This window comes from Zingiber officinale, chromosome 10A (assembly GCF_018446385.1).
Source record: "Zingiber officinale cultivar Zhangliang chromosome 10A, Zo_v1.1, whole genome shotgun sequence".
Taxonomy (NCBI): Eukaryota; Viridiplantae; Streptophyta; class Magnoliopsida; order Zingiberales; family Zingiberaceae; genus Zingiber; species Zingiber officinale.
The window spans coordinates 29,746,627-29,773,851 of NC_056004.1; the positions used below are offsets into that span (position 1 = coordinate 29,746,627).

At 39.0% G+C, this 27,225-nt stretch overlaps 1 protein-coding gene across 1 annotated transcript; it reads right to left on the minus strand.

The window, feature by feature from the left end:
- Positions 1-416: 416 nt before the first annotated feature.
- LOC122027338 (serine/threonine-protein phosphatase 5-like) lies at positions 417-10,645 on the minus strand. The gene is made up of 13 exons (XM_042586284.1): positions 10,425-10,645; positions 9,409-9,555; positions 7,014-7,183; positions 6,863-6,934; positions 5,756-5,906; positions 3,726-3,834; positions 3,519-3,636; positions 3,238-3,385; positions 2,899-3,147; positions 1,329-1,454; positions 1,152-1,252; positions 941-1,015; positions 417-790 (listed from the first exon to the last, which is right to left on the minus strand). Exons 2-13 carry the CDS (start codon positions 9,485-9,487, stop codon positions 731-733), a joined length of 1,458 nt encoding a protein of 485 aa, XP_042442218.1. The 5' UTR covers positions 9,488-9,555; positions 10,425-10,645; the 3' UTR covers positions 417-730.
- Positions 10,646-27,225: the final 16,580 nt, after the last annotated feature.

Consider the following 27,225-nt stretch of genomic DNA (forward strand, 5'->3'; position numbering starts at 1 on the left):
CTAATGATAATTTATCATCTTTCCACGGTACCATAGCCATCGAAGACTGCTATGTCTACTGCAACACTCACTGAACCTATCGACATGTAAGTTATTCAGTTTTCTGCAAGCTTAATTTCTGGACACCGAGTCAGATATTTTAACTGTCTTTTGCAGATATTATGATGGATAGATGCGTGCGAAATGGTTAACACCATTGAAACCAATGATGCTACCTCCTATCCTTTCGCTAAATTGGTTGAAATGTTCAAAACAATATGTACTTAAAAAATGATTAATCAAGGGAGTTTTTTTTATTTCCCTAAGCACTTAAATAGTATAAATATTACTCTACAAAAAAATTGTAGACCAAATATTAGTCTCTAGCATCCAGTAACAGTCGCTCGATGCTGCTTCAGCAAACACAGCTCCAGACATAAACTAACACAGGCTTATTTCCAAACTCAGAAAAGCCTAGTATTATCTTTGTGACATTTACAATGCAGGAGTTAAATCATTAAACAATGTGCACTTCTTCGGTCTACTTTACTGAAAAAAAAAAATAACAACAAAAATACTAAAAATAAATAATAAAAGGGGGTAGCCCGGCGGTTATAATAAGTGGCATAGTACTGAAACAACAAAAAAGAACTGGTTGGGCAAAAATTCTGCATCACCGATCAGCTACAGCTGTTGAAATGCGCAAGTAATGAAGCAAGATACACGATGCTATAGGCTTGATTGTTGTAGATCACGAAAACATCCGGAGAAAATTGTTTGCATATGCCATTGGCTTCACATCTGGATGCGGCTGCATATGGGAGACAGCAAATCAGATTTAGCTCATACAAGTCTCTAAATGGACCAAAAGTATTGACAAAAACCAAAAGATCTAATGGATAGTATCATTATTTAAGTTTCTAGAGTGCATGATATGCACTCTAAATAATCTGATACGCACCACAGCTGAAAAGCTAACAATATCTGGCTTCAGATCTGGAGCCGTAAAACGTATAAATGCACCCTTGTTGCCCATCTGCATCATAATTGTAAGATCATATTAGTCTTATCTACCAATCTTTGGCTATTCATATTAGTTCATTGATCTGAACTAATGAAATGAAACTTAAACAGAGAGAGTTCTGAGGATAACATATTAGTGCTTTAGTTACCTGATCACAATAATTTGGAGCAGAGAATACCGTTATCAGCTTTCCGTCATGTTCAATCTCATATCCCTCATCCTTTACTTCATGGGACCGTACAATGAGCTCTGCCAAAAAAACAATATAAAAATACATAAAATATGGCATTCTTAAAGGCACGAAAGTGATATGTTGACATGTTACCGAGATTATTTTCCTGTAGAAATCTCTCTGTGACGTCTTCACCGAAAGAAAGCCCAACTCCTCGCTTGCTGGGGCCTCTTCCTCGTTGAGGTTGTGGATCACTCCAAAGCAGTTCACACATCAAACCTAAAAAGAAAACACAAAATAGTATTCCTATGTTACGCAAGATAGAGAAGAAAACTGCCAAACATTTCCTACTTGGGCTTACGAATCTTATGTAAGCTTCAGTTCTGAAGAAGTTGACAAACACAACATAGAAAGAGCATGCACAAGCAAAAACAGGTGATGCCTCAATTTAAAATAGTGAATAAAACAAGGAATCACTCTAATTATGGCAGAAGACTTATAATGAGTAAACTTCTAAGCACAGGTGACTGGAGAAACCTAAGAAAGTTGAAGAGTTACATGTCTTGCAGCAACATAGAAATAAAAAAAAAACAACTAAAAAATTGGAGAAACAGTGTTTTCTATAGAGAAGTTGTATAAAGTGTTATTCCATTGTAATAATGTGACATTAAATTCTAATTACAAATCACACTGCAATGACATCCCAAATGGAGAAACAGTATTTTCGATAAAAAGTATAAATTGTAAAATGTGTTATTCCATTGTGACAATGTGACATGAAATTCTAATTCCATTATTCCCTTGCGCATTGGTAACTACAAGTTTATTAAAATTTTAAACAATTTTGACAGATTTCTCTAGCATGTCACTAGGTGAGCTTTGAACTTTGAATACTAGTGTGATATTGGTTCAGCAACCTGTTGGATCAGTGATACATGTGCCGAAAATCGCTTGTAATGCCAGCAATCAGTTGCACAGAACACAATAAACAGCATAACCACCAATCCCTATATGATGAGAGAAACTAATCTGGACATAGTGAATTAAAATTATCACACAGTCCACATTCCTCACATCCACAAAAACCTGAAATAAATCAGACAGAAATTCCACAGACAACTAAGTGGAAGGAAAAATACCAACTCTATGTTATAGTTTTTATATAAATAAAAAGGAGGTTATAGATCATGGCGGTTTGTAAATGAAGAACTCTTTTCGACATAATATCTTGAGCATAGTCATATCAAGAACCTCCCTCCATATTCGTGGGGCCGGCACTAGGGGGGCTGCTAAGGTAGCGGATCTACCTTTGAGCATAGTCATATCAAGTCTTGGTTCCTAACATGGAAATGTGAAACTATGTGTCTGATCGTATGCATTTGTAATGTTAGATGCAATTCTAAGTTGCAAAAGATTCAAGAAAAAAAATATTGCAAGATCTCATGATGGAAAATGAGATTATATAAGAAATGAGACGAGTAGAAGACAGATCCTCAGCATTTTCCGATGAGAATGATCACTAAATTCCCACTTCAAGTAACCTTTATAAGGTCAATGTTTCAATTGGGCTACAACACAGATTTAATATAACAGAATATATTGTAAATGAAATACTGAATATGACAACAGCTCTATCATGGAAAACTAAATAATTTAATGGTTTTAGAAGACATAGATTGTTTTCACCTCCACCTCAAAAAAGATCAAGATTCAGCAACAGTACCTTCCTCCGGAGGCTCACAGACACGATCAATTGCCCGAATGTCAGAGAGTTTAACACCGTCCACACTAAAAAGTCCTCCATGAACTACAAAGACTTTCTCGTTTATAACATGTACCAAAGGCAAGTAGCAAAATACTTCCGCAAAGAGTTCAACAAATGTTTCGCCTAATTTTGATCTGACCTCTCCTTCAAAACCATAAATTTTGTTCATGTTCTTACTTTCATGATTACCCCTTGAAAGGTACATAGCTGAAAATTTGGATGAGCAGATACCTCATGTTAATAAATAGACTAGTGAATTGCAACAGTTTTTGCCTCAGCAATGCAAAGTACACTAACCTGTTGGACACATGCACTTCAATGCAAACAGAGTCAGAATAACTTCAACAGAAAAGGACCCTCTGTCAACAAAGTCTCCATTGAATAGGTAAGGGTTCTCCTCAGAAGGAAGCCCATTGAGCTCAAATATGTTTAATAAATCGTAAAACTGCAATTGACCAAAGAGAACTTCCATTAAATAATATACTACAGATGAAGTGAATTTAAAGACCAAAAAAAAAACTCAGAAGTACTTAAGCATGTTGTTAGTTCAAACAGAAGACTAATTAATAATTACATACCTGTCCATGTACATCTCCACAAACTGTAAAATTACATCTGTCTGGAATAGTGATATCGACAAGAGAAGGCATAGCTTGCAACAGTTGTCTGGTTTCGAGGACAATCTGGTAAGCATATCTGAAGTAATAATTCAAGAGATCTGTCAAAAATGAGATAGATGGTAATCTGGGAAAAACAAGTAGTAACATAATAGATTTAAGAAGTACCTTTTATGCAGATGTTTTTGATTTTTGAAATCATTCATCATTTTCTTCACAAACTCCAAGGTTACTACTTCACCTTCTATCCTTGCACCAGTGTATTGTGCATCCACCTCTAATAAACAATATGGTTTAGCACGAAAATGAAATATTATTGAAAAGAAAGCTAAATAAATATATATGTTAATTCCGAATAAGTTTACTTATTAGTCAAAATGCGTCACTGATCCACTTTCAATGTCCATATTTAAATATTTTGATTTATTAAATTATTTTATTCAAACAATGATTAGAATTCAATTTTTACATAGACCCAATGTCCTTCTTCGGGATCCCACATTGATGGAAGCTTCATGCATCAGACTACTCTTTTAATAATTTTTTCATTGAATAAATTAATTTATCATATTAATTTCAAATTTTTACAATTTACAATTCATTTCATATAACTGACAAATTTATAATTTAATTTATATGAGAAATATAAATTTTAAATCCTACTCTGAAATTATATTTTTGAAACTTATTTACTAGGGGTGTAAACAAGCCAAGCCGCTCGCGAGCTATTTGGGTCTCAGCTCGAAAAAAAGTTCGTTCGAGTTTGTTCAATTAAGTTAACGAGCCGAGCTCGAGTCTGATTTCGAGCTCGAAAACATTATCGAGCCGAGCTCGAGCTTAACAGTATTTGGTTCGTGAGCTCGTGAACATGTTCGTTTAGAAGCTCACGAACGTGTTCGTTAAGAGGCTCGTTTATATATATATATATAAAATCAAAAGGTCACGGGTTCAAATCCTGAAAATAACCTCTTGCAAAAAGTAGAGTAAGACTGCGTGATCCTTCCCCATGACCCCGCATAGCGGGAGCTTCGTGCACCGGACTACTCTTTTATATATATATATATATAATCAAATATCACATAAATAAAAAATATTATTAATTATTATAGTTAATTATCTTAAACGAGCTCGAACTAAGCTCGTTAAATATTTAAATGAGCTTTTTTCAAACCGAACTCGAACTATTTAATTTTATTACGAGCCGAGCTCGAGCTTAAGAACTAAAGCTCGAATCGAACTCGAGCCAAGTTCAAGCTTAGGGATAACGAACCAAGCCCGAACTCGAGCCTCTTACTTTTCGGCTGAGCTCGGCTCGTTTACAGCCCTACTATTCACCTGTACAACTATAACTATTTATAAAACAGATAAAAAAGTCAAATTAAAAAAATAGTCAACTATCATAAATTAAAAATTCACATGTAGTATTATGGATTTAAGTTTGAAAGTTTTATAATTTAATTTAAATGAACATAAATTTTAAATGCTATTTTGAAAATTATATTTTAAAATCTATCTATCTATTTAACTATAACTATTTAAAAAATAAAGGAAAAACAGCTAACAATGCTAAACTAAACTCTTATAAATCCAAAATCCACGTGTAGTACTTATAGTATACGTAGCACTAATATAAACCATTTATATAAAGGCAATAATTTAAGTATATTTTGCATGATAAACTACAAATCAAAATTATATTAAAGCATTTTTTATAATCATTAATGCATTCAATGTGAAATATAAATAATAATGTAACATAATTGTTTAATATAATATTAACAAAAAGTTTATATGATAGATTTTTTTAATCATCGATTCTAAACAAATATTAAATATATACATTAAATTTTGATTTTATGTTTTAAGTTATTTCAAAAAATTATTCTTTAATAATTATAATTTTCAAATACAAACAATAATTGTAAGGTATTTTTAATTCAGAAATACTTTGCTAATTTTACACTAATGAATATGAAATTTCTGTAACTTACTTAAATAGTCCATGCATTTTAAGGCTAATGCACAAGTATAACAATAATGCAAGATGCGAGATGAAAGGGAGAAAATTAGAACTGATTTTCGGTAAAATATAACAATTAAGAAGTAATTTATTACCAAAAATTATAAAACAAAAAAGAGAAAGAAATAATAAATGGAAAAGTGAAGCAATCAGGATGATTTTAGATTTGAAAAATCACCTATAGAATGGAAATCTATTGAATCTGCAACTGAGTGCCTTTCTGATTCATGCACAGCAATGGCTTCTTCAAATCTAATTTTCTGGACAGCCTTTTCACATTCCTTCAACTTTCTAGTTGCATCAGGATCATTTGGGCAAATTCTTTTCACCTGTTGATATACATAAATGCAAGAATGATTCTCAGAACATGGTTAGGAATTTATCGATGCTGGCTGTGAAAGGAAAGCACAATCAAACATTGACCCAATTAAATTGTCATGCAAAACATTTCAAAATACAAGAGAATGTACTAAAGTGTTAACATAACAATAGCATTATAATCAAAGACATGATTGTAGCCAAGGTTTAAAATTTTGACCCGTGCCGAGGTTTCAGCCCTCAATCGGAATGATACGGTTTCGGTATCATATCATGCCGTACTAATATATTTTCGGTATTTTTTTAAATATAAAATATATTGATTAAAAAATAAAATATTTAACATAAATATTTAAAAAATAAACAATATAAAAAATAATTTTAAAAAAAGGAAAAGATATGAAAATAGATAAATAAATAAATAAAAATTTTATTATAATTTTTAAATTAACATAAATGAAATATAAAATTAATTAGATAATTTTATTAGGATTTAATAAAGCCTCTTTAGATTATCTCCATCATAGATAGGAGTTGATTAAAATAATTAACATAAGCGTTGCCGCGGGGTTGCGCGACCCCTCAGCCATGGCCGTGAGGATCGCGTGACTCCTCCGATGCGACCGCGGTGGTCGTGTGACCCTATGCAGCGGTCGCAGGGTCGCGCGACACCTCCGCAACGACAGCAGAAGGGTTATGCGACCTCTCCGTTGCTGTTGCAGGGTCGAGCAACCACTCCGCTATGGCCACGGGGTCACGCAATATGTCGCAGCTGTCGTGGGTCTGGTGCCGGGGTCGTGTCGGTGCTGATGTCGATCGTCGGGCGAAACGAGATGTTTCGCCCGTTTCGACCGTCTCGGCTCGGCAATTTAAATCATGATTGTAGCATCATTTGCTTGATAAATGGCACAATTGTGGACAAGTGCTCTTAATGTGAATGAGTAATATGAGTGTAAAACAAACATGCCTGTTGAAAATCTTTCAACGCTTCCTTAAATTTTCCCATAGCCAGATATGCTGCACCACGTCGATAGTAACCCTGTCAACAAAATCAAGAATGTAATAACCAAAGATGAGTTGGGACAAAAGAAAGAATAAGCATACCAAACTTCTCTGACCTTTGAATATCTAGGGTCAATCTCAATAGCTATACTTGAATCCTGGATAGCACTTCCATATTGTTCAAGTTTGGTATGCGCAAATGCACGGTTTGCCCAATAAACAGCATTAAGACCATTCAGTTCAATGGCCTGACTGTACAGATCTATAGCTTGTGAAAACTTGTTGGCTGAATGAAAGGAAAGAAATAAGTCAAAGGTTCTAGAACTATTTAAATCACCATGAAAATAAAAAAATGAAACTAAAATCCTTCTATAAGCATAATCGAACTGGCAAATGCATCTTTTATCCAAACTTATTGAAATTAAACCAATAAAAAAGATTGCTCTCACATATTCTACAAACAATCAAATACAACATACTTGCAAATTCATAAAATACTATTAATTTTTCATGACCATAAGTCGTGTGTTAACTAATACAAAAGTGCACAATTGTTTTTTCATAACTTGAGCATTTGGAATAAGTTGTCATGCCATCAAATACATCATGAAGATAAGAAATGATATTAAAATGCTTCTAAAAGCACAATCTAACTAGCAAATGCAATTATTTCCAAAAAATTACTGGAACTAAACCCACAAAAAAATGCTCTCACTTGTTCTACAAATACAAGATACTTGCAAATTCACAGAAGACTATTAATTATTTCATGATCATAGCACATGTGTTTTAAAATGGCAAGAAAGAAGGTCTTGTTTCAATAAAAAATACATATTCCTATTAAGTTAATTATGTGTTGTGTCAAGCTCAGGACAGTTCAACCCACTCAATATGAATGAGTAGAATTGCAAATATTAACAGTATAAGTTGTGTTACTTTCTATAGTTCAATTTTTTTTTCGTTGTTGTTAGATAAACAATAAGTTGTGTTACTTTCTATGGTTCTATTTTTTTTCTTTGTTATTATATAAGCAAATACCAAAGGGGAGCCTTAGCGCAATGATAAAGTTGACCTTGTGGCATAAGTTCAAGTTGAGGAACTTGCCTCTTCCAATGCAGGGTAAGACTGCATACAATAGACCCAATGTAGTCCAACCCTTCCCCATAACCCCGCATTGGCAGGAGGTTTTGTCCAATCAAACTTAATAGTTAGCATTACAGTGATCATTGCACAATAAGGGCTACAATGTATCTTAGAAGTCTGTCATGCTGTTGATAATGATCTTTAATTGTTTGTTGAAACTCTAGCTGTTTGAGCTACCCCCATATACATGTCATTGAAGTATGAATTTTGACAATATTAATGAATGCAAGGATGACTGCCACCTAAATCATTAATGCTTTGAGGTCCTCATCCATAGTATCTTCATTAGTATAACAAACATTAATCATGCCTCATGATAAGCATTGTGTTTTTATAACAAATCTCAGGTCATCTGACCAAATCAGGTCACCTTATATCTACTGTATAGGGAGGGATTTCAGATATGCGCACATAAATGCACTAAGTTTTAACATTAAAAGTTCTATTTTTTTAGAACGCATCTCTCCCTAGACACTAAGAAATAGTAGAACACTAGACTATATTTTTCCAACTCAATTTTTTTCTGATTCAAACTGAGTGTAGCCAATTTATGGGAATTTTTCTTTAGTCATAAGGTCCAAAATCAGATTTTGAAATTGACATCTGAACCTCAACAAAACGCACTGTATTGCACATCTACATTTGTCCTCCTAATGGATAAAGCAGCAAAGCAGAGCCAATGGAAGCATCAAGCATTGACATTCACATAAAATTGTATTTGCAGACCCATATTTGTCCTCCAAATGAATAAACCAGAGAAGCAGAGCTATCAATGGTAGTATGAAGCATTGACATTCAAATTAAGCTAATACAAATTTCCTGTTAACAGTTGTTCAAAGAGAGAAAGCAGAATACAATGTTCAAACTCAGATAATAAGATTTTTCCAAATGAAAAAAATATGATAACACAATAACGACCACCTGTTTTCCTTTCTGATATGATGGGCAAACCTATTTTTATTAAGGAACATAAAAGGTATACCTACATACCACACTACCTGCATAGTTTTAGCTTTCATTGTAGAGATCAATAAAATTATACCACATATGCATTCCTGATTAGTTGATCAGAAGAAGAGCACAGTCTGCAAGATCATGCATATATCCATGCCAATTCCCATCCTTAAAACTATCAAATATATGCATTTATTCATGCGTACCTAATGCAGGAAATGTTTAAGATTGGTAACAAGATCAATTTCATACAGCATCTACTACAAAAGTTGCTTTCGTTTATGCTAATAGTGCAAAATTGTTGGTAACACTAAACAAAGTCTTGGCTGGTGCTATGACAGTGGTCATATCAAGTTGCAATAATTACAACAGAAGAGACCAGATAAAATTTTAAAAAAAAAGGTATAGATATACCTTTGAATGCTTCATTTGCTAAAACCTTAATTTCTTCAGCTCGTTCAATTTTCAAATCAGATTCAATCATACTGGTCATTTGGGAACAAGAATGCGTACTGTGGTATTGGATCGCCAACCAAAGAATTTTTTATAACCAAATCAATCCTGAATAATAAATTAGAGGATTCGTAAAAAAGAGAACAAAATTGAATGGCTCCAGAAAACACCAAACAGTGTAGCATTTAAGACTTAGTAAGTACAATAACCAGTTCACTTATTCCGGTGTATTAATGGATAAACTAAATATGCTGCAGAAGATTGTAAAATACTGGAACGCTTGAACCTACAATCTATAAAAACCATTCTCAATGTAATTGGTTTTGCTTCATAGAACAAAATTCAAACATGCAAGTTATAATAATTGCATTAGCAATAATTAATTGGATGAACCAGAGAAAAGAGATGACGAACTTCATGTTAGTGTTAAAAATTCCCAAGGATGAATCCATTGTTAGCTCATGCCTAACATATAGTAAGGTCAAGCGATTAGGATCATACACTAGCATAAATGACCAATAATACCATTAATCTAGCTCATTCTGGTTACACTACCGTCTCAAATTCTGAGATCATTTTATTCTCCCAAATTTGGAACTCTTGGCTTAAAATTCTAAAAAAAAAAACAAAGGTTAACTAAGAGAAGCAGTAAAAAATGACTCGGGCATAATACAGAAGTACATAAAGAACCGAACCTCGGACAGCTAATACAGACAGCAGACCAATGAAAACCCTCCTTACTACCAGGTAGAAGAATAAAAAAAGGATTGACTTCTCCAAAAATCATTCAAATGCGGAACTATATCATGCCGGCTCCTCATTCTCTTCACTAGACTCTTCGCTCACAAATCGACGAGCCAATGAAAACCACAAATTTAAAAAAGAAGAGTGCTTCAACGACCAATCTCGATCAGGCAGCAAGAAACAGAAGATCAATTTGGCCAAGAGAACCGACAAAAAGGGAGCGAAGGTCGAACCTTAAGTAGTTTGACGCTTAGAAAAGACGATGGAACCTCGCCGGCCGCTGAGGGAACGCTAAGGAAGCAACGGACCGCCGGATGGGGAAGAGAGTGAAATGGATTTCGGTTGAATTAATAGATCAAGGGTTTAGGGTTTCGAAGGGAAGAGAACGAACAAGCGAGGCAGCCAGCGAGCGAGCGAGCGTGCGGAGATCAGGCCAGACGGGGGTGGTTCGGGTGGGTTGGCATCGCTCTTCCATTGCTTGCGAAACCCGATCTGACGGCAAAAGAAATGACACGTCGGCAACTCGCTGCCCTCCCTGTCACGGCCGCTGCCAAAAACGAGCGAATAATCTAAATTTGGAAGGCCGAATCATTTGGGTCTGGCGTGGGAATTGATGTTCCCATTGTGATTCCTCGTGATTCGTGCGACAAAGTACCGCTAGTCGCTAGATAAGGATCCACTCTAGCACATATAATTTTTTTTTAATATTTAAAAATAATAAATATCATAAAAAGAAAAAAGAAAAAAATCAAAATAATATTTTAATATATTTATCAATTTTAAAAAATATTTATTCTTGAATTATTACAATAGTTACCGCACAACAGCAAGTTACAATTGCGACCAAAATTACTATAATATATTAAAATAAATAAATTAAAATCGTTATACATAGAGTATATTATTAAAACATTATTTAATAACTTATATAAAATTTCTTAAACTTTTTTTTGAACGGTAAAGAATAGTCCATTATAAATTTAACCAATCATAAAAAAAAATTCACCAATCACCCCACCCAAATAATGAACGAGAAGAAAAAATAAAATAAAGTTATGAACTACTTTATTAGTCGAGCTACACACACACATGGATACACTCTAAAATAATGGGAGCTTGAATGCACTCTCTGATTTTTGCCACACATAATTCAATGTAGTCAAGCATTCTATTTGGTTGTGACTATCTTTATTGCCAATAGAGAATCCGATGTCACTTGTACATCCTGAAGACTTTTTTCATACAGAAGTTTGATCCCTTCTTGGATCATCAAAAGCTCACCATGCACTATTGAGATAAGTCAATTGATTTGTTTTCCAAATACTAACAATAAATGACATTGTGAGTCTCAAACAACCCACCAACGCTATATTGATGTTAGTCCTCAAACACAGTTGTATCCATGTTAAGCTTCAGACGCACAGTGGGGCCCAGATTTCTCATGAGGGGATGAATTTAATAAATTAAAAACAAATAATACAACACAAAATGTATAATAAATATCATATACTAACTTCATATGTTTTAACAATATCATTCTCCTAGATTTCATACTTTGTAAATGCTAAATAATAGTTTCATTATCACCTGTATCAAGCACATCTCACTCAATATATGATATCAAATAATTATTTACCATATCATCTCCAAATTGATTTCAAAGTGAAGTTTTGATTATTTTCATTACTGAAAACACTCTCTCTACAGTTACAGTTATAACTTGTAATAGAAATGCTAACTTAAAAAGTAAATATACCAAAAGATACAGTCGATGTTTATTCAACAGAATAATCCTTTTAGCAAGATGGCTAATCCCACAATCTTAGAGAATTGATTGCTACTCCGCATATCAAAAATAAAATTATCAAATTGGTGCTCAAGATGCATTAACTCTATTGAGGAAAAATCGGATGGGTAAAACTAAGCAAAATGAAGCAATTTTCTTTTATCATAAGCAGAGAATGTATTTGATGGATCAAGACAAGTCATACATAACAACTCTGTATTTACTTCGTTAAAGCGACTGTTCAACTCTTGAAGTTGTGAATCTATCACTTCATAAAACGTTTCAACATGATAATATTGTAATCTTCCAAGAAAGATGAATAAGTCTTCCATGTGTGGGGTGACTACCTCATATTTAATACAAAATAAAGAAACTTCATTCAATAACAAATCTCAATCATCATCTCTCATATTTTGTAGTTGATGTTTTCTTGATCTTACAAGAATCATGGTATTTACGATGTCTTGATCTTTTCTTTGCAAAGCTTATGACAAATCATTCGTGACTCCTAAGATATTCTTCATTAAGTGCATTTAAAATATAAATTCATTTTTTCCAATCAATTCCAACATATTATTTGTTTGCGCACTTTGCTTGTGATCTTTTCCCCCCTCTTCAACAAATAAAAGGGCATCAATAACTGAAGGATACAAGCATATCAAACTCAACAATGTATTATAATATGAACCCCAATGTGCGCTCCCAGCTCTTTTTAATGTCTTCTCTTGATTCATACCTTGTCTAGTGATGATATCACCATTGCAAATTCCCTTAATAACTTTCTCAAATTGTCTCTTATGAAGTATGTCTCTTTACTTGCATGACGCTCCAACAATATTGTTCAATTGTGCAACCACATCAAAAAAATAGAAATATGTTGGTCCCTTTGGAGGCCGGCAAGAGGGGAGGGGTGAATTGCCCTACAAAAATTAAACCAAAAACTTTTCTCGGATATTCAACTAATTAACAGACACTTGTAATTGTTGGGATCCTTCTTACGGAGGCTAGAGAGGGGGGTGTGAATAGCCGACCCCAAATCGTCGTTTCTTTCTACAAAACGTGTTAGCGCAGCGGAAAATAAACACAGAAACGAAAGGGAAAGAAGACAAACCTCAAACAAACCGATGTAACGAGGTTCGGAGATAAACTCCTACTCCTCGGCGTGTCCGTAAGGTGGACGAAGCCTATCAATCCGTCGGTGGATGAGTCCCCGGAGAACCGGCTAATAAATGTTCCTTGTGGGTGGAGAAACCTCGCCACAATACTTGTAACAACAAGAAAGGAGTACAAGGAAAGCAAGAAGCAAATACAAACAACAATATGAATGCAACACTCGCTTGCCTTCTCTGTCGACCGGAGGCGATGAAGCAGCAACTTCACAACCCAACTGCAGCAGCTGATCGACGACTGAAAGCTCACGCGAAGCTTCGGAAGCGAGCTCAACAAAGCTCAGAACCTCGAGCACGTAAGCGAAGCTTCAATCCAAGGAAGAAGAAGAAGAAGAAGAGAGGCTCGCAGCAGCAGCCCTCCTTTTATAACTTGCGAAGAAAGCGAAGAAACACAGAAGAAATCTAGGCGTCTAATTACTGATGGTCTGTGGACCGATCAAGCTCCATGTGGATCGGTCCACGGACCGATCCATTCCCTAGCCTTCGGTTCCCCGATCGGTCCATGGACCGATCAGAATCCCGATCGGTCCGTAGACCGATCAGCTTCTCCCGAACTTCTGCGCCTCGATCGTTGTCCGATCGGTCTGCACCGATCAGATAACCTGATGAGGCTACTCGGATGGTTACCGATCGGTCCGGTGACCGATCAGGCGTGCTGAATTCGCTGGATCTCGCATCGATCCAAACTCCCCAGCCCTAAACCTCAGGCTTCTACACCAACATCCGGTCAACCTTGACCTGTTGGTTCATCATTCCTAGCATCTGGTCACTCCCTTGACCTGCTAGAATTCTCCACCAAGTGTTCGGTCAATCCCTTTGACCCACTTGGGCTTTCCTCTTCGTGCCAAGTATCCGATCACTCCCTTGATCTACTTGGACTTCCCAACACCAGATGTCCGATCACCCTTGATCCATCTGGATTTTCCCTTGCCCGGCTTCACTCACCAGGACTTTCACCTAGCTTCACTTACTAGGGTTTTTACCTGGCTTCACTCACCAGGATTTCCAATCTGCCTGGCTTCACTTACCAGGACTTCCAAACTGCCTGGCTCCACTCACCAGGACTTTCCACATCCGGTCCAGAGAACGAGCTACCGAGCCCTCTCTGACCACAGTCCGGAGAACGAGCTACTGAGCCCTCTCCGACTTCCATCCGGTCCAGAGAACGAGCTCCCTAGCCCTCTCTGACCATTGTCCGGAGAACGAGCTACTGAGCCCTCTCCGTCTTCCCATGTCAAGTTCCCATACTTGGACTTCTCCGTGCCAAGTCTCCATACTTGGACTTTTCCCGTGCCAAGCTCCCTGCTTGGACTTTTCCCATGCCAAGCTCCCTGCTTGGACTTTTCCCGTGCCAAGCTCCCTGCTTGGACTTTTCCGAGTCAGGTCACCTCACCTCGGGTCAACCAGGTCAACCTTGACCACGAGTTGCACCCACAATCTATCAAGCTTGTATCCTTGTCAAACATCAAGATACAACTTTTCTGTTCACGTCAAACATCGTCATAACTCGTCAAACATCAAAACATAACTCGAGTCTGGTCAACTAGGTCAACCTTGACCTAAGGTTGCACCAACAGTAATAATAAAAAGAAGAGACTAAATTAAAAGATCAGACACAAGAGGGTTTACTTGGTTTGCAATAAGAGGATTGCTAATCCAAGGCAAAGATGTCGCACTATCTGATTCTCCTCTGGACGGAGTAGCCTCTTACAGCATTGACAGTAAAAGAATAGAAAGCACAGAAAGAAATGAATTACAAGTTCGTTGATGTGACTGTGCAGATCAGTGCTATATTTATAGCACTGGTCGGGGCGCCCCAAACGGGTTTCGGGTGCCCTGGGAGGATAAAATTTTATCCTCCAACGATCAGATCGCGTTTGACACGATCCTTGTCAAAATCCAGGTTCGGGCGCCCGGAAGGGTTCCAGGCGCCCCGGAGCCCAAGGTCAACAATGTTGACTTTTTCATCTCCGGTTCAGCTCGTCTCGGTCCGGGTCTTGTTCGCTCCGGCTCCGCTAGCTTGGGTTATCTCGACCATCCGGAATAGGGCTCACCCGAACCCAAGTTCCGGCCTTTTCCTCCAGCAGCCTTCCTTCCCGGTTTCTCGTCTCTCGAACGTCGTGCACGTTCTTCTCGTCCACCGGTGTACTCTTCCGCGGTCACCTCGTCCCTTGGGCGCACCGAGTCCGTCGGCTCTCTCCCCGTGCCATCCTTCTCGTTAGCCGCGTCTTCCGCTCGACTTCCTGTGTTCCTAAGCTCCTGCACACTTAGGCACAATGGTTTGACAACGCAGGACCTAACTTAACTTGTTTGATCACATCAAAACGCCTTGGGGTTCCAACAATCTCCCCCTTTTTGATGTGAGCAACCCAAGTTAAGTTAAGGTAAAACAGATACAATAAAAACCTTCTCCTAGACTTAACATACTTCTCCCTCTTTGATCACATAAGAATTGGGGTTATAAACAGTTAATTTTCAATTTTCAGTTTATGCATCATGTCTAAGTAAAGACACTCTTCAGAATTTTTCTTTCGAGAAAAATTTAAGTAAAATATTTTTCAGAAAAAAATAGTCATAAGTGTTAACAAAAATTTCTTAAAATATAAGTTTGAAACTTAATTTAACATTTCCTTAAAAGAAATTCCAAAAAAAATCTAAGGCAATTTTTTTTAAAAAATTTCTAAGGCAATATTTTAAAAAATTCCTATGGTAAGTCTTAAAAACAATTTCTAAGAAAAAATTTCTAAAAAAAATTTCGAAGGCGGTTAAAAACAATCTTAGTAAAAAAAGTTTTAAGGCAATTTTTTTTAAAAAAACTTAAGGTAATAAAAAATTCTAAGTCAAATTTAAAAAAATTTCAAAGGTAATTTTCTTTTATGAAAATTTCTAAGGTAAAAATTTCTAAATCAATTTTAAATATTTTCTAACACAAATTGAATAACTTTTTTAAAGCATTAAGTAAATTAAGTTAATGTTTTTTCAGTTAGTCAATTAAACTTTTCATTTTGATACTTGGCTTCCAGGTCGTGGCGAGGCACTAGGTCTTCTTGATTATTGGAGCAACAACCACTTCCTTAGACAAAGTCTCATAAAGAAATTAGTTGTTTAATTTCCTTACTAAAAATGCTAAGTCTAATTTTAAATTTAAATTAAACAAGTTTTTGGAACCTAGTAGAGGTTCCTACCTACAGGATTAACCAAGTATTTCCTAGGTACATAGACTTTTGATATATTTCTAATTTGACTTTGATGAAATCTATAATACCAATTTAAACCTCTATAATTTATAAAAGTAGAAATATTTGAACAATTAGATTTTTTCAATCTTTCTATTTCTTGGATTCTTTTTACTCTGCATTTCTTTGAATTTATTAGATCTAAAAAACATTTTAAAATTTCTTACCATGTATGCTTGCTGATCGTCTTCTGAGTCTGATTCGGGTTCATCCTTCTTGGTTGCATTTAGTGCAATCATCTGTCTTGCTTCCTTTGTTGTCCCGACACATAGTTTCATGCAATTCAAGAGTGGAGAATAGTTCTTCTAAAGTACTTACCTCCAGGTCTTTCGAAATGTAGTAGGCGTTGATGATTGATATCCAATCTAAAGTTCTGGGAAACGCGTTGAGTGCGTAGCGTATTGTTTCCCGATTTGTTACCGTTTCTCCGAGGTTCTCGAGACCAGTAATTAGTTCTTTTACCTTTACGTGTAGATTGGCTACCTTCTCACCTTTTCCAGTCGGATGTTCATTAGCTTGTTCCGGAGGATGTCTCTTCTAGTGAGTTTCGCTTCGGACGTGCCTTCGTGGAGTTCCAGGAACTTCTCCTAGAGTTCTTTGGCAGATGAATAGCTTCCGATGCGGTTGACCTCTTGAGGCGGCAACACGCTCAGCAGGTGATATTCCGCACGGCTGTTTGCTACAGACTCATTTTTCTCCTTCTTTGTCCAATGACTCTCTTCTTTTTCTTCTCCATCTTGATTCATCGGAGCTACAAAACCATATTTCATAATAAATCGAATTTCGAAATCAGTTCTTAGGAATACCTCCATACGTCGCTTCCAGTCTGCGAAGTCCCCCTCGAATTTTAGTGGAACGATGCTTGGTTCGGCTATCTTGTTGCTTCAATCGGCGGTTAATCCTCCTGAAGCGCCTGGCTCTGATACCACTTGTTGGTCCCTTTGGAGGCCGGCAAGAGGGGAAGGGTGAATTGCCCTACAAAAATTAAACCAAAAACCTTTTTCGGATATTCAGCTAATTAACAAACACTTGTAATAATAAAAAGAAGAGACTAAATTAAAAGATCAGACACAAGAGGGTTTACTTGGTTTGCAATAAGAGGATTGCTAATCCAAGACAAAGATGCTGCACTATCTGATTCTCCTCTGGGCAGAGTAGCCTCTTACAGCATTGACAGTAAAAGAATAAAAAACACATAAAGAAATGAATTACAAGTTCGTTGATGTGACTGTGCAAATCAGTGCTATATTTATAGCACTGGTCGGGGCGCCCCGAATGGGTTTCGGGCGCCCTGGGAGGATAAAATTTTATCCCCCAACGATCAAATCGCATTTAACGCGCTCTTGGTCAAAATCCAGGTCCGGGCGCCTCGGAGCCCAAAGTCAACAACGTTGACTTTTTTGTCTCCGGTTCAGCTCATCTCGGTCCGGGTCTTGTTCGTTCCGGCTCCGCTAGCTTGGGTGATCTCGGTCATCCAGAATAGGGCTCACCCGAACCCAAGTTCCGACCTTTTCCTCGAGCAGCCTCCCTTCCCGATTTCTCGTCCCTCGAACACCGCACACATTCTTTTTGTCCACCGGTGTACTCTTCCGCGGTCACCTCGTCCCTCGGACGCACCGAGTTCTTCGGCTCTCTCCCCGTGTCGTCCTTCTCGTTAGCCGCGTCTTCCGCTCGACTTCCTATGTTCCTAAGCTCCTACACACTTAGACACAAGGGTTAGACAATGCAGGACCTAACTTAACTTGTTTGATCACATCAAAACACCTTGGGGTTCCAACAAAATCCTCATATGATTTTCAGCAACAACTACAAGTGTAAGCTACAGTTGATGAGCAAAACAATGAACACAATAAGTAGACTTATTCTCCATCATAATTAAGTTTTTTAAGCCATTGAATTCTCCTCTCATATTGCTAGCTCCATCGTATCCTTGCCCCTATAAATTAGATATAGATAATTCATGTTGGTACAACAAAGAATCAATAGCAGTCTTAAGTGATAAGACAGTAGTGTCACTTATATATACAATACATAGAAAGCATTCAATAATATTTTCCCTTTTATCTACAAACTATAAAGCAACTATCATTTATTCTTTAATAGATACATCATGAGGTTCATCAACCAATATAATAAATAATTCATCACTAAGATCTCAAAGACTAGAACTAGTAGTTAAATATGCAATGGATATAATAATATCTTGTTGAATATCAGGCGATGCCAATTTGAAAAAATGTGGAACCGCCACATCAGCGACCCTCTAAAGCCGGTCCCACAGATATGGAGGGAGGTAAATGCAGGTACACAGCTGAAAGCGCATAGTCGGGACGCCAACCCCAGGCAATGACACCCCGAGGATCGAACTCTGGACCTTTCGGCCATGAAATCATGTGCCCCCAGCTGTGCTACGCCCTGAGGACCAGGCGATGCCAATTTGAGATTTGAGAGAGCATTGTCTAGTGCAACTCTATTGATATCCTTATTATGGTCAGCAAGAGATCTTAACGGTTTAAGCAAATTACCATGATTGAGTGAGCTTGTTGATTTATCATGACGATGAAATGGTAATCCTTGATGCACAAGAAATCTTATACAATCAATTGGTGTTGTTAAACAAACATGATAATCGGTAGCTACTTGACTAGACTGATTGATTAAACAAGTTTCAATATGTTATTTTTGATTTATTAAGTCTTAAGCTGCCATCATACACTTGTTGTGAATACTGCTCTAATTTCCAACATGTTCATAAAATTTTTCTTTCTTTCTCCAAGTTGTAAATCCTTCAGTAACAAAAGAATCATCACCACTTTGATGACCACGATCTACTTTGAATAAATAGCAATAAAAATAGAAGGTCACGTCTTTTGCAATGATGTATTCTAGCCAATTAGGATGAAGACTAAACTATATAGCTTGAAATCTTTGTTTCTCCTTTGGACAAGAACGCCAAGGAAATTCATGATTCTTAGGCTAAAATAAACCATTTTGCAAATAGTAATATCGAATAATCTCTCTTTCATTCATATTATACTCGAGAATATTCTTTCTTAGCCCAGGATCACTATGATACTCATTTGAGTAAGCATCAGAAGGAGGTGGTGGAGGCAGAGGAGGAGGAGGTGGTGGAGGGGGAGATGCCTTGTCTGAAGTAAGTTCATCTCGTATTTTCTTAAAATACCTTAACATTATTATTTCAACTAATTTATCATAACATAATATTTTAGAAAAATAATCATCTAATTTAATGACTATTTTTTTTCAACAATTCAAAAACAGATAACAAACAAAATTGATAGAACTTACTTGAAAGTTAATGATCCCTTATTTTTTACACATATTGGTAGAGAAAGATATTAAGTCAAATGTTTACATTATAAAGACATACTTTTCTAATAATATGCTATCTAATTTTAATTCTTATCTTAAAGACGATTCCTTCTATATGCATGTGGTTATTATAAGATATTTGTGTAAATTATATGATGAGTCTATCTATACAATAAATGATGTGATTCAATTAATCAAATTTTTGAATGATCACATTCATTTAACAAATCAAACATTAAATGTACAGAATACCTCAATATCTGTACACACTTAACTAGCAAACAAAAACATAAATATATAAAAAATTAACACTATATATTTTTTCAACACTTAAATCCCTAATTGAAATAGATCAAGTAAGCAAACTTCACCTCAGTCAAAAGACGTTTGTTATGGAGGGTCAGTCAAGCAATGATAGCGGCTCTAGCAGTAAACGACAACGGTGTTGGCAGCAATAGTGTTCGATGATAGCGACGTATAGCAATAGTTACGTGGATGTTAGTGGCAGCAAAGTATGAAGGTGACAAAGGATTTTGAGGGCAAAATAAGGGTTGGGGAAGAAAGAGATTAGGGGAGGAAGAAGAACACGAGATAAAGAAAAAAAAAAGGAAGGGGATTAAGGGAGAAAGAAGAAAATATGAAAGATGGGAAGAGGGAAAAAAGGGTTACGCAGGGGGAGGGGAATAAGAAATTTGCAAATATGGTAAAAAAAAAAAAAGAAGGTTTGGCTAGTTGTTGGTTTTAATTCGACATTTTGCAAAAAAAAGTCTAAAATATTTTAAAATTTATATTTAAGTCCTTTTAAACTTGTTTTTCGATGTATTATTTTTTTAACGCCCTCTTAGTGTAGCTACATCCCTCAGGGCGCATGAACCTGCGGCTTCTTCGTCTTCTCCAAAATACCCTTCTCAGCCTGAGAACCAATTTTCACGTTTATTTGGGACTTTCTAAAATCATCAAGCATTGAAGAGCTAAAAAAAAATACTTTCTACCATCAGTTTTCTCCTATCCCCATAGAGAAAATTTTATTTTTCTTTCCAAACTGTCCACGTGTGGACTGCAAGGTACTTAAACTCCTCTTTAGACATTTGTTCTTTCAATCACATGCAAACCTTTAAAGTGCTAGTATGTCTAGCCCCCTTAAAAATATGGGCAAAAGGGGTGTTCTTCCGCAGGTGTTTTATTGCAACACAGAAGAAAAGATCGTGGTAGATCGAATCCATAGGATAACTACACAGACAGCAAGATTCACTAATTGAGACATGGTCTCGAAGTAGATTCTGATTAGTGGGGATACAGTCATGAGAAATACTCCACCAGAATAACCAAACCTTAGGTGGAATAGAAAGACCTCATATAAACGTCTATCAAGATTTGATGGAATGTTCCGATTGGTGCTCTGAAAGGGAGAACAACCCATGTTGGAGACGACACCCATCACACACCATATACTTGCCCTTGGTATTGAACCTCCAGAAAAGCGAATCACACACTCTTGCTTCCCATGCTCCTTCCTTTATTAATGCATTAACAATATCCATATTTTCCCAAGGAACAATCGGCTTATCGATTTTTAATTAGATGGTAGGAATTTAGTTCTCCTCAAATATTTTAATAGATTTTCCATCCCCAACTTATCATAACATCCCATGCACCAGAATTTCTTTACTCCAGAGGATCGATCCCCATATATAAGAAGGATTACTCCCTAATCCTGCATCTAGCATTGACCCATGTCTGAAGTATTTGCCTTTGATCAGGCAGTTAATGAATCTAGGAAGTGAAAGAGGTGCCATAACTGTTTGGCTAGCAAGCCCAATTGAATTCAATCAATTTTCTGAAACCCAAGTTGCCTTGATCCTTTAGCTGATATAGAAAATCTGAAGATATCTAGTGCATTTCCACTTATCCTTCAGAAGTTCGCACATTCTTTGTCAATATCCTCACACACCAAGGTAGGCAATTTGAAGCTTGACATTGTAAATGTAGGGATTGCTTATAGGACTGACTTGATCAACACCTCTTTTCCTCCTAATGAGAACCACTTATGACTCCATCCCTGGATCCATTTCACCGCTCTTTCAACCAGATAAAATTGAAGCCTACTTCTCAATGACACCGTAGGTAAGCCTAAATAGAGATCATGTTGATGTACTATAGGAATAGTCAAGATAGTCTTAATCATATCCATAAGAGCTGGGCTAGAATTAGGATTGAAAGAGAGAGTTGACTTATTATAATTAATGAGTTTCCCGGATGTCCTCTCATATAGTGAAAGACATTCCTTGACTCGTGCTCTTTTCTCCATAGTCACTTTGAAAAATACTAGGCTATCATCTACAAAGAATAGTTAAGACACTGATGGGCATGAAGTCATAATCTTAGCTCAGAGGCTAATCAGCCTAAAGTCTTTCATGAGTAATGGATCTTTTATTTTTATTTTAAGAGTGACAAGGGTCTCATTCCAAGCATCTATTAATGCACCCTCATTAGGTACCCAGAGCACTTCCTTCAAAACATCCTAACCGATAATATCTCAGTACTTCTTGAAGAAAAATATAGATAATTCATCCAGGGCTAGGGGCTTTCTCAAGGTGCATATCAAAAAGAGCTCGTCTAATCTCCATTTATATAAAAGAAGCACACAAAATCTAGTTCATTCAATTATCCACTTTCGGGATAATTGTTTCAATAATGTGTCTAATATCACCTTCAGAAGAGTTGACGGATGAGAAAAGAATCTCGAAATAATCCATCACAATCTCTAACATCCCTCTATCCCCAGTATACTAGTCATCGTGGCTCGAAACAAAACTAGTAATGACATTCTGACTTCTACAAAGGGAGGCTTGAGAATGGAAATACCATGTGATCCTGTCTGAAAGTTGAGTCGGACGAAGACTGGTCGCGACGACCTGGTTGTTGACAGAAAGTCGTGGGTGATTCGGCTCCCACGGGCGGCTGACGATGCTGCAGGATCCTGCACACACTCAGACGATCTCCCTCCTCACGTTAGAGACCAGAACCCAGGGAAAAAGTCCCCGGATCAGGCCCTCCGACGCTCAAGTCAGGTCCTTTTTCCCCAGAAAAAGCAGAGAGCCGAAAAAATGACTGAAAATGAAAAGTTGTGGAAAAAGTGACGAGAGAGCGTACCCGCGTACGAGGAATCCCCTCCTTTTTATGCACCCGCCTCGCTTCCAGAACCTGCAACCCTCTCCGAAAACGTTAGACACTGGGCTTTGTCGTATATCCCGGACACCTGTCGTGTTGCTATTGGTCGTGAAGGCATCTTCTTGTTTAGGAACCTCCGCCTTTACACATGGGTTTTGTCTTGTAGCGAAGGACATTTGTCAGGCTACTATTGGTTATGAGGGCATCTTTTCGTTTAGGAACCTCCGCCTTCGCACATCTCACTGGTATGTAATGATTACCCTTGACGGACAATTGTGATCCTCCGACTCCTGCACAGCTTAGCTCATCCTATTTATCGCGGTCTGCATCTACCTCACACCCCTCGACCAGATCCAGCCTCTAAGCGTTACTTGTCAGTCGGGCTAACCCTGAACAACCCTGTCGATAACGGTCTGTACTCTGTACCCTGTATTTCCTGGCGCTCGACCATAAGCCTGTAGATCGGGCTGTCTTTACACAGCTCTGCCGCTTCCGACCTGTGATTTGTGACTTGCACTTCCGGGCCTTCAAATCTCAGGCCTGTAGATCGAGCTGCCTCTACCCAGCTCTGCTGATTGCGATCTGTGATTTGTGACTTGCACTTCCGGGCCTTCAAATCGCAGGCCTGTAGATCGAGCTACCTCTACCCAGCTCTGCCGATTCCGATCTGGGATTTGTGACTTGCACTTCCGGGCCTTCGAATCGCAGACCTGTAGATCGAGCTGCCTCTACCCAGCTCTGCCGATTCTGATCTGTGATTTGTGACTTGCACTTCCGGGCCTTCGAATCGCAGGCCTGTAGATCGAGCTGCCTCTACCCAGCTCTGCCGATTCCGATCTGTGATTTGTGACTTGCACTTCCGGGCCTTCGAATCGCAGGCCTGTAGATCGAGCTACCTCTACCCAGCTCTGCCGATTTCGATCTGGGATTTGTGACTTGCACTTCCGGGCCTTCGAATCGCAGGCCTGTAGATCGAGCTGCCTCTACCCAGCTCTGCCGATTCCGATCTGTGATTTGTGACTTGCACTTCCGGGCCTTCGAATCGCAGGCCTGTAGATCGAGCTGCCTCTACCCAGCTCTGTCGATCCCGACCTGTGCCCGATGTTCCGCCTATCATCTCCCTTTGTCTTTCAACTACTTTGCCCCCTTGATCGACAAGTCTGCCTGACCTCTGACTACCCCATATGCTTGCCTCTGACTGCCTAGTCAGCTTGACTATTGACTGCCGGGTCACCTTGACTATTGACTGCCAAGTCACCTTGACTATTGACTGCCACGTCCTCTTGACTTTTGACCGCTATATGGCCTTGACCCTTCTCACCCTTTCCTCTTGGGCCCCTCCATTGCCAACCGTATCACAAGCCTCCCTCACAAGTCTAGTCGAAGGAGGACGACAGTCTGACTGACTAGACCTCAGCACATCTCTAAGATCTCAGCATATCTCCGTCACCTCAGCATATCTCTATGACCTCAGCCTATCTCTGTGTCTTACCACACCTCTGCGCGCTCTGCTTCCTGCCTCACACACCAACCTTTGTGTCGCGTCACCGGGGATGTCATGCCTCCTTAATTGCTTTGCCAGTCACTTGGGGTACTGTGCCCAAATAGTTGCTTTGACTTGGCTACCCACCCTCTTTATAAAGAGCCTTACGGTCACTTCTTTATTCTATCCTTCTTCTGTCACGCCTTCCCACTTTCTTTTGCTAACCCGCGTTCCACCAGCTTCTTCTCCACGCGATGCATTCTCCTTTTTCTGAGGAGGTTGATCAACCACCTTCCCAAATGCGGATAGATCAGCTCACCTTACTACTTGCCGAGAAAGAACGTGAACTGGAGCGTGTATCCAAGGATCGAGCCCGTCAGCTAGCTGCCCTGCACTCCATGGAAGCCCAGTATCGTCTCGCGAAGTCTTGCGTGCATGCTGAGAAGGCGAGGAAAGAGGAATGCCAAGCTAGCCTGCAGCGCCAACTTAGTCTTCAGGAACGTTTGTAGCAAGAGCATGAAACGGAGCTATCTCTCCTCCGTGCGTGTCTCGACGATAAGCAACACACGATCGCTCAGCAGCAAACAGTCATCAGATCCTTACACGCGCAGCTGGCTCGAGCCTTGAATGCCCCAGAGGCTCCTGTGTCCCCAGACATTTCTTCACACGGTAGTGCTCATTCTCCATGACCAATCCTTTCTCCGAGTTAAAACTAGTTCAGGCCATAGTTGTCTCAGTGGCTCCTTTGCAGCAAAATGTTCCCTCTTGTAGCCTTAGCTGTATCGCCTGCTTATTGAACTGTGCTGCTGTACTTGTATATCTGTCCTTTTCCGGCATAGTCTTTCCTGCTCAATTTTCATCTAGCAAGCATTTTTAGAAATTGGCCCGTATGTAAGAGCTAAGAGTTGCATCATGACTCCTTTTTATGCATAAATTTTGAATAATAAAACCAACATAGTGCTTGAAAATTAAAACTGCAATAAACGTACAAAACCTGATTCCGCAGTTAATATTGATGCTTTAGGGGTAGAATGGATGGCCTCCCGTACTCCGTACCTTGCATATTTGCAATTTGCATAAAGGAACTACAACAAGACCAGATGTAGTTAACCTAATTATTGGGAGACGTTACGCTCATCGTGAGGCATATCCATCTGAAAGGTAGTTAGGCGTGGGCGCCGAGTTCGCTTATGATTTTTGCAGGGGAGATGATTTTTGATTCCCGCATGGGGGCCGACCTGAAAGGTAGTTGGGCGTGAGGACAGAGCTCACTTATAACTCGCACTGGGGCGAGAGTCTGGAGATACCGACCTAAAAGGTCGTTGGGCGTGAGCACAAGGCTCACTTTTAATTCTCGCATGGGAGCCGACTTGTAAGGTCGTTGGGCGTGAGAACAGAGCTCACTTATAACTCGCACTGGGGCGAGAGTCTGGAGATATCGACCTAAAAGGTCATTAGGCGTGAGCACAAGGCTCACTTTTAATTCTCGCATGGGAGCCGACCTGAAAGGTCGTTGGGCGTGAGAACAGAGCTCACTTATAGCTCGCACTAGGGCGAAAGTCTGGAGATACCGACCTAAAAGGTCGTTGGGCGTGAGCACAAGGCTCACTTTTAATTCTCGCATGGGAGCCGACGTGAAAGGTCGTTGGGCGTGAGAACAGAGCTCACTTATAATTCGCACTGGGGTGAGAGTCTGGAGATACCGACCTAAAAGGTCATTGGGCGTGAGCACAAGGCTCACTTTTAATTCTCGCATGGGAGCCGACCTGAAAGGTCGTTGGGCGTGAGAACAGAGCTCACTTATAACTCGCACTGGGGCGAGAGTCTGGGACACTCCGGTCCGAGACCGGTGGCGATGGTGTTGGTCGGAGACCAGTAATGATACTCCGGTCCGAGACCGGTGGCGATGGTGCTGGTCTGAGACCAGTTGGACCCCAAACGGTGAAGGCATAGATGCATTGCTCTTCTCCGCCTTCATCCGTCTCGCCTATGCCGACCTCATTGCTTTGGTTGATCTGGTCGTTATTACTAGCTTTGGGCTTACTCATTCGCGTCGCGTTTCTCCCTGCAATTGCATTATGTATGGTATAGAATTAAGAATAGAGAAGGGAGCGTAAAAACCTTACTCAACCCTTGGGCCACAGTGCCCTTGCAGCTTATGATGACCCCGCAGTTCTCGCGATGCGCTTGGTTAGCTGATCGGATCAGGGGCTGCCTACACAGAGCTACTTGCTCGGATGATCCGAGCAAGCAACACCCCCACAGGCCCGCTTGATACTTCTCTGATCTGACATTCACTTCTGCTGACCTGCCTTGTCTCATTCGCGACCCTTTTGAATTGCCTGGCTTCTGCAGCTTTATGAAACTTCCCTCCTAGCCTCGGGCCTTTCATGAAGAATGCCCCTTTTTTGGGGTCATGCCCCTTCATGATTACCTCGCCATGTCAATCTTTAATGCACTTCCTCTCGCGATGACACATGTCCGGCGCCTTTATTGCTCACGCCTCCTGATGCCAGCTTTTGACCCTTTTTCGCACCCTCCGCCGCTTACTTCCCATCTGACGGCGCTGGGGCGTATTACCCAAAAAGATACTTGGCTCGACTCTCGATGTTTCCTAGGAATGAATGAGCTTTATATACCCTAAAGGCAGTCCGCCGTCTTCACTTCGACGCTTCGCTATCCTCTTTCTCTTGTTCGTGGCCGCTTCTGGTAGTGCAACTTCTCGTCTTCCTGCTCGCGCTCGACCTGTGACCCCTCTTGTCTTCGACCTCCTCCTTTGCTTACTCCTCACAATCATGGACGGTAAGGAAACCTTCTGGTATTCATGCTATATCTCTGATCTGGACCATCATGACT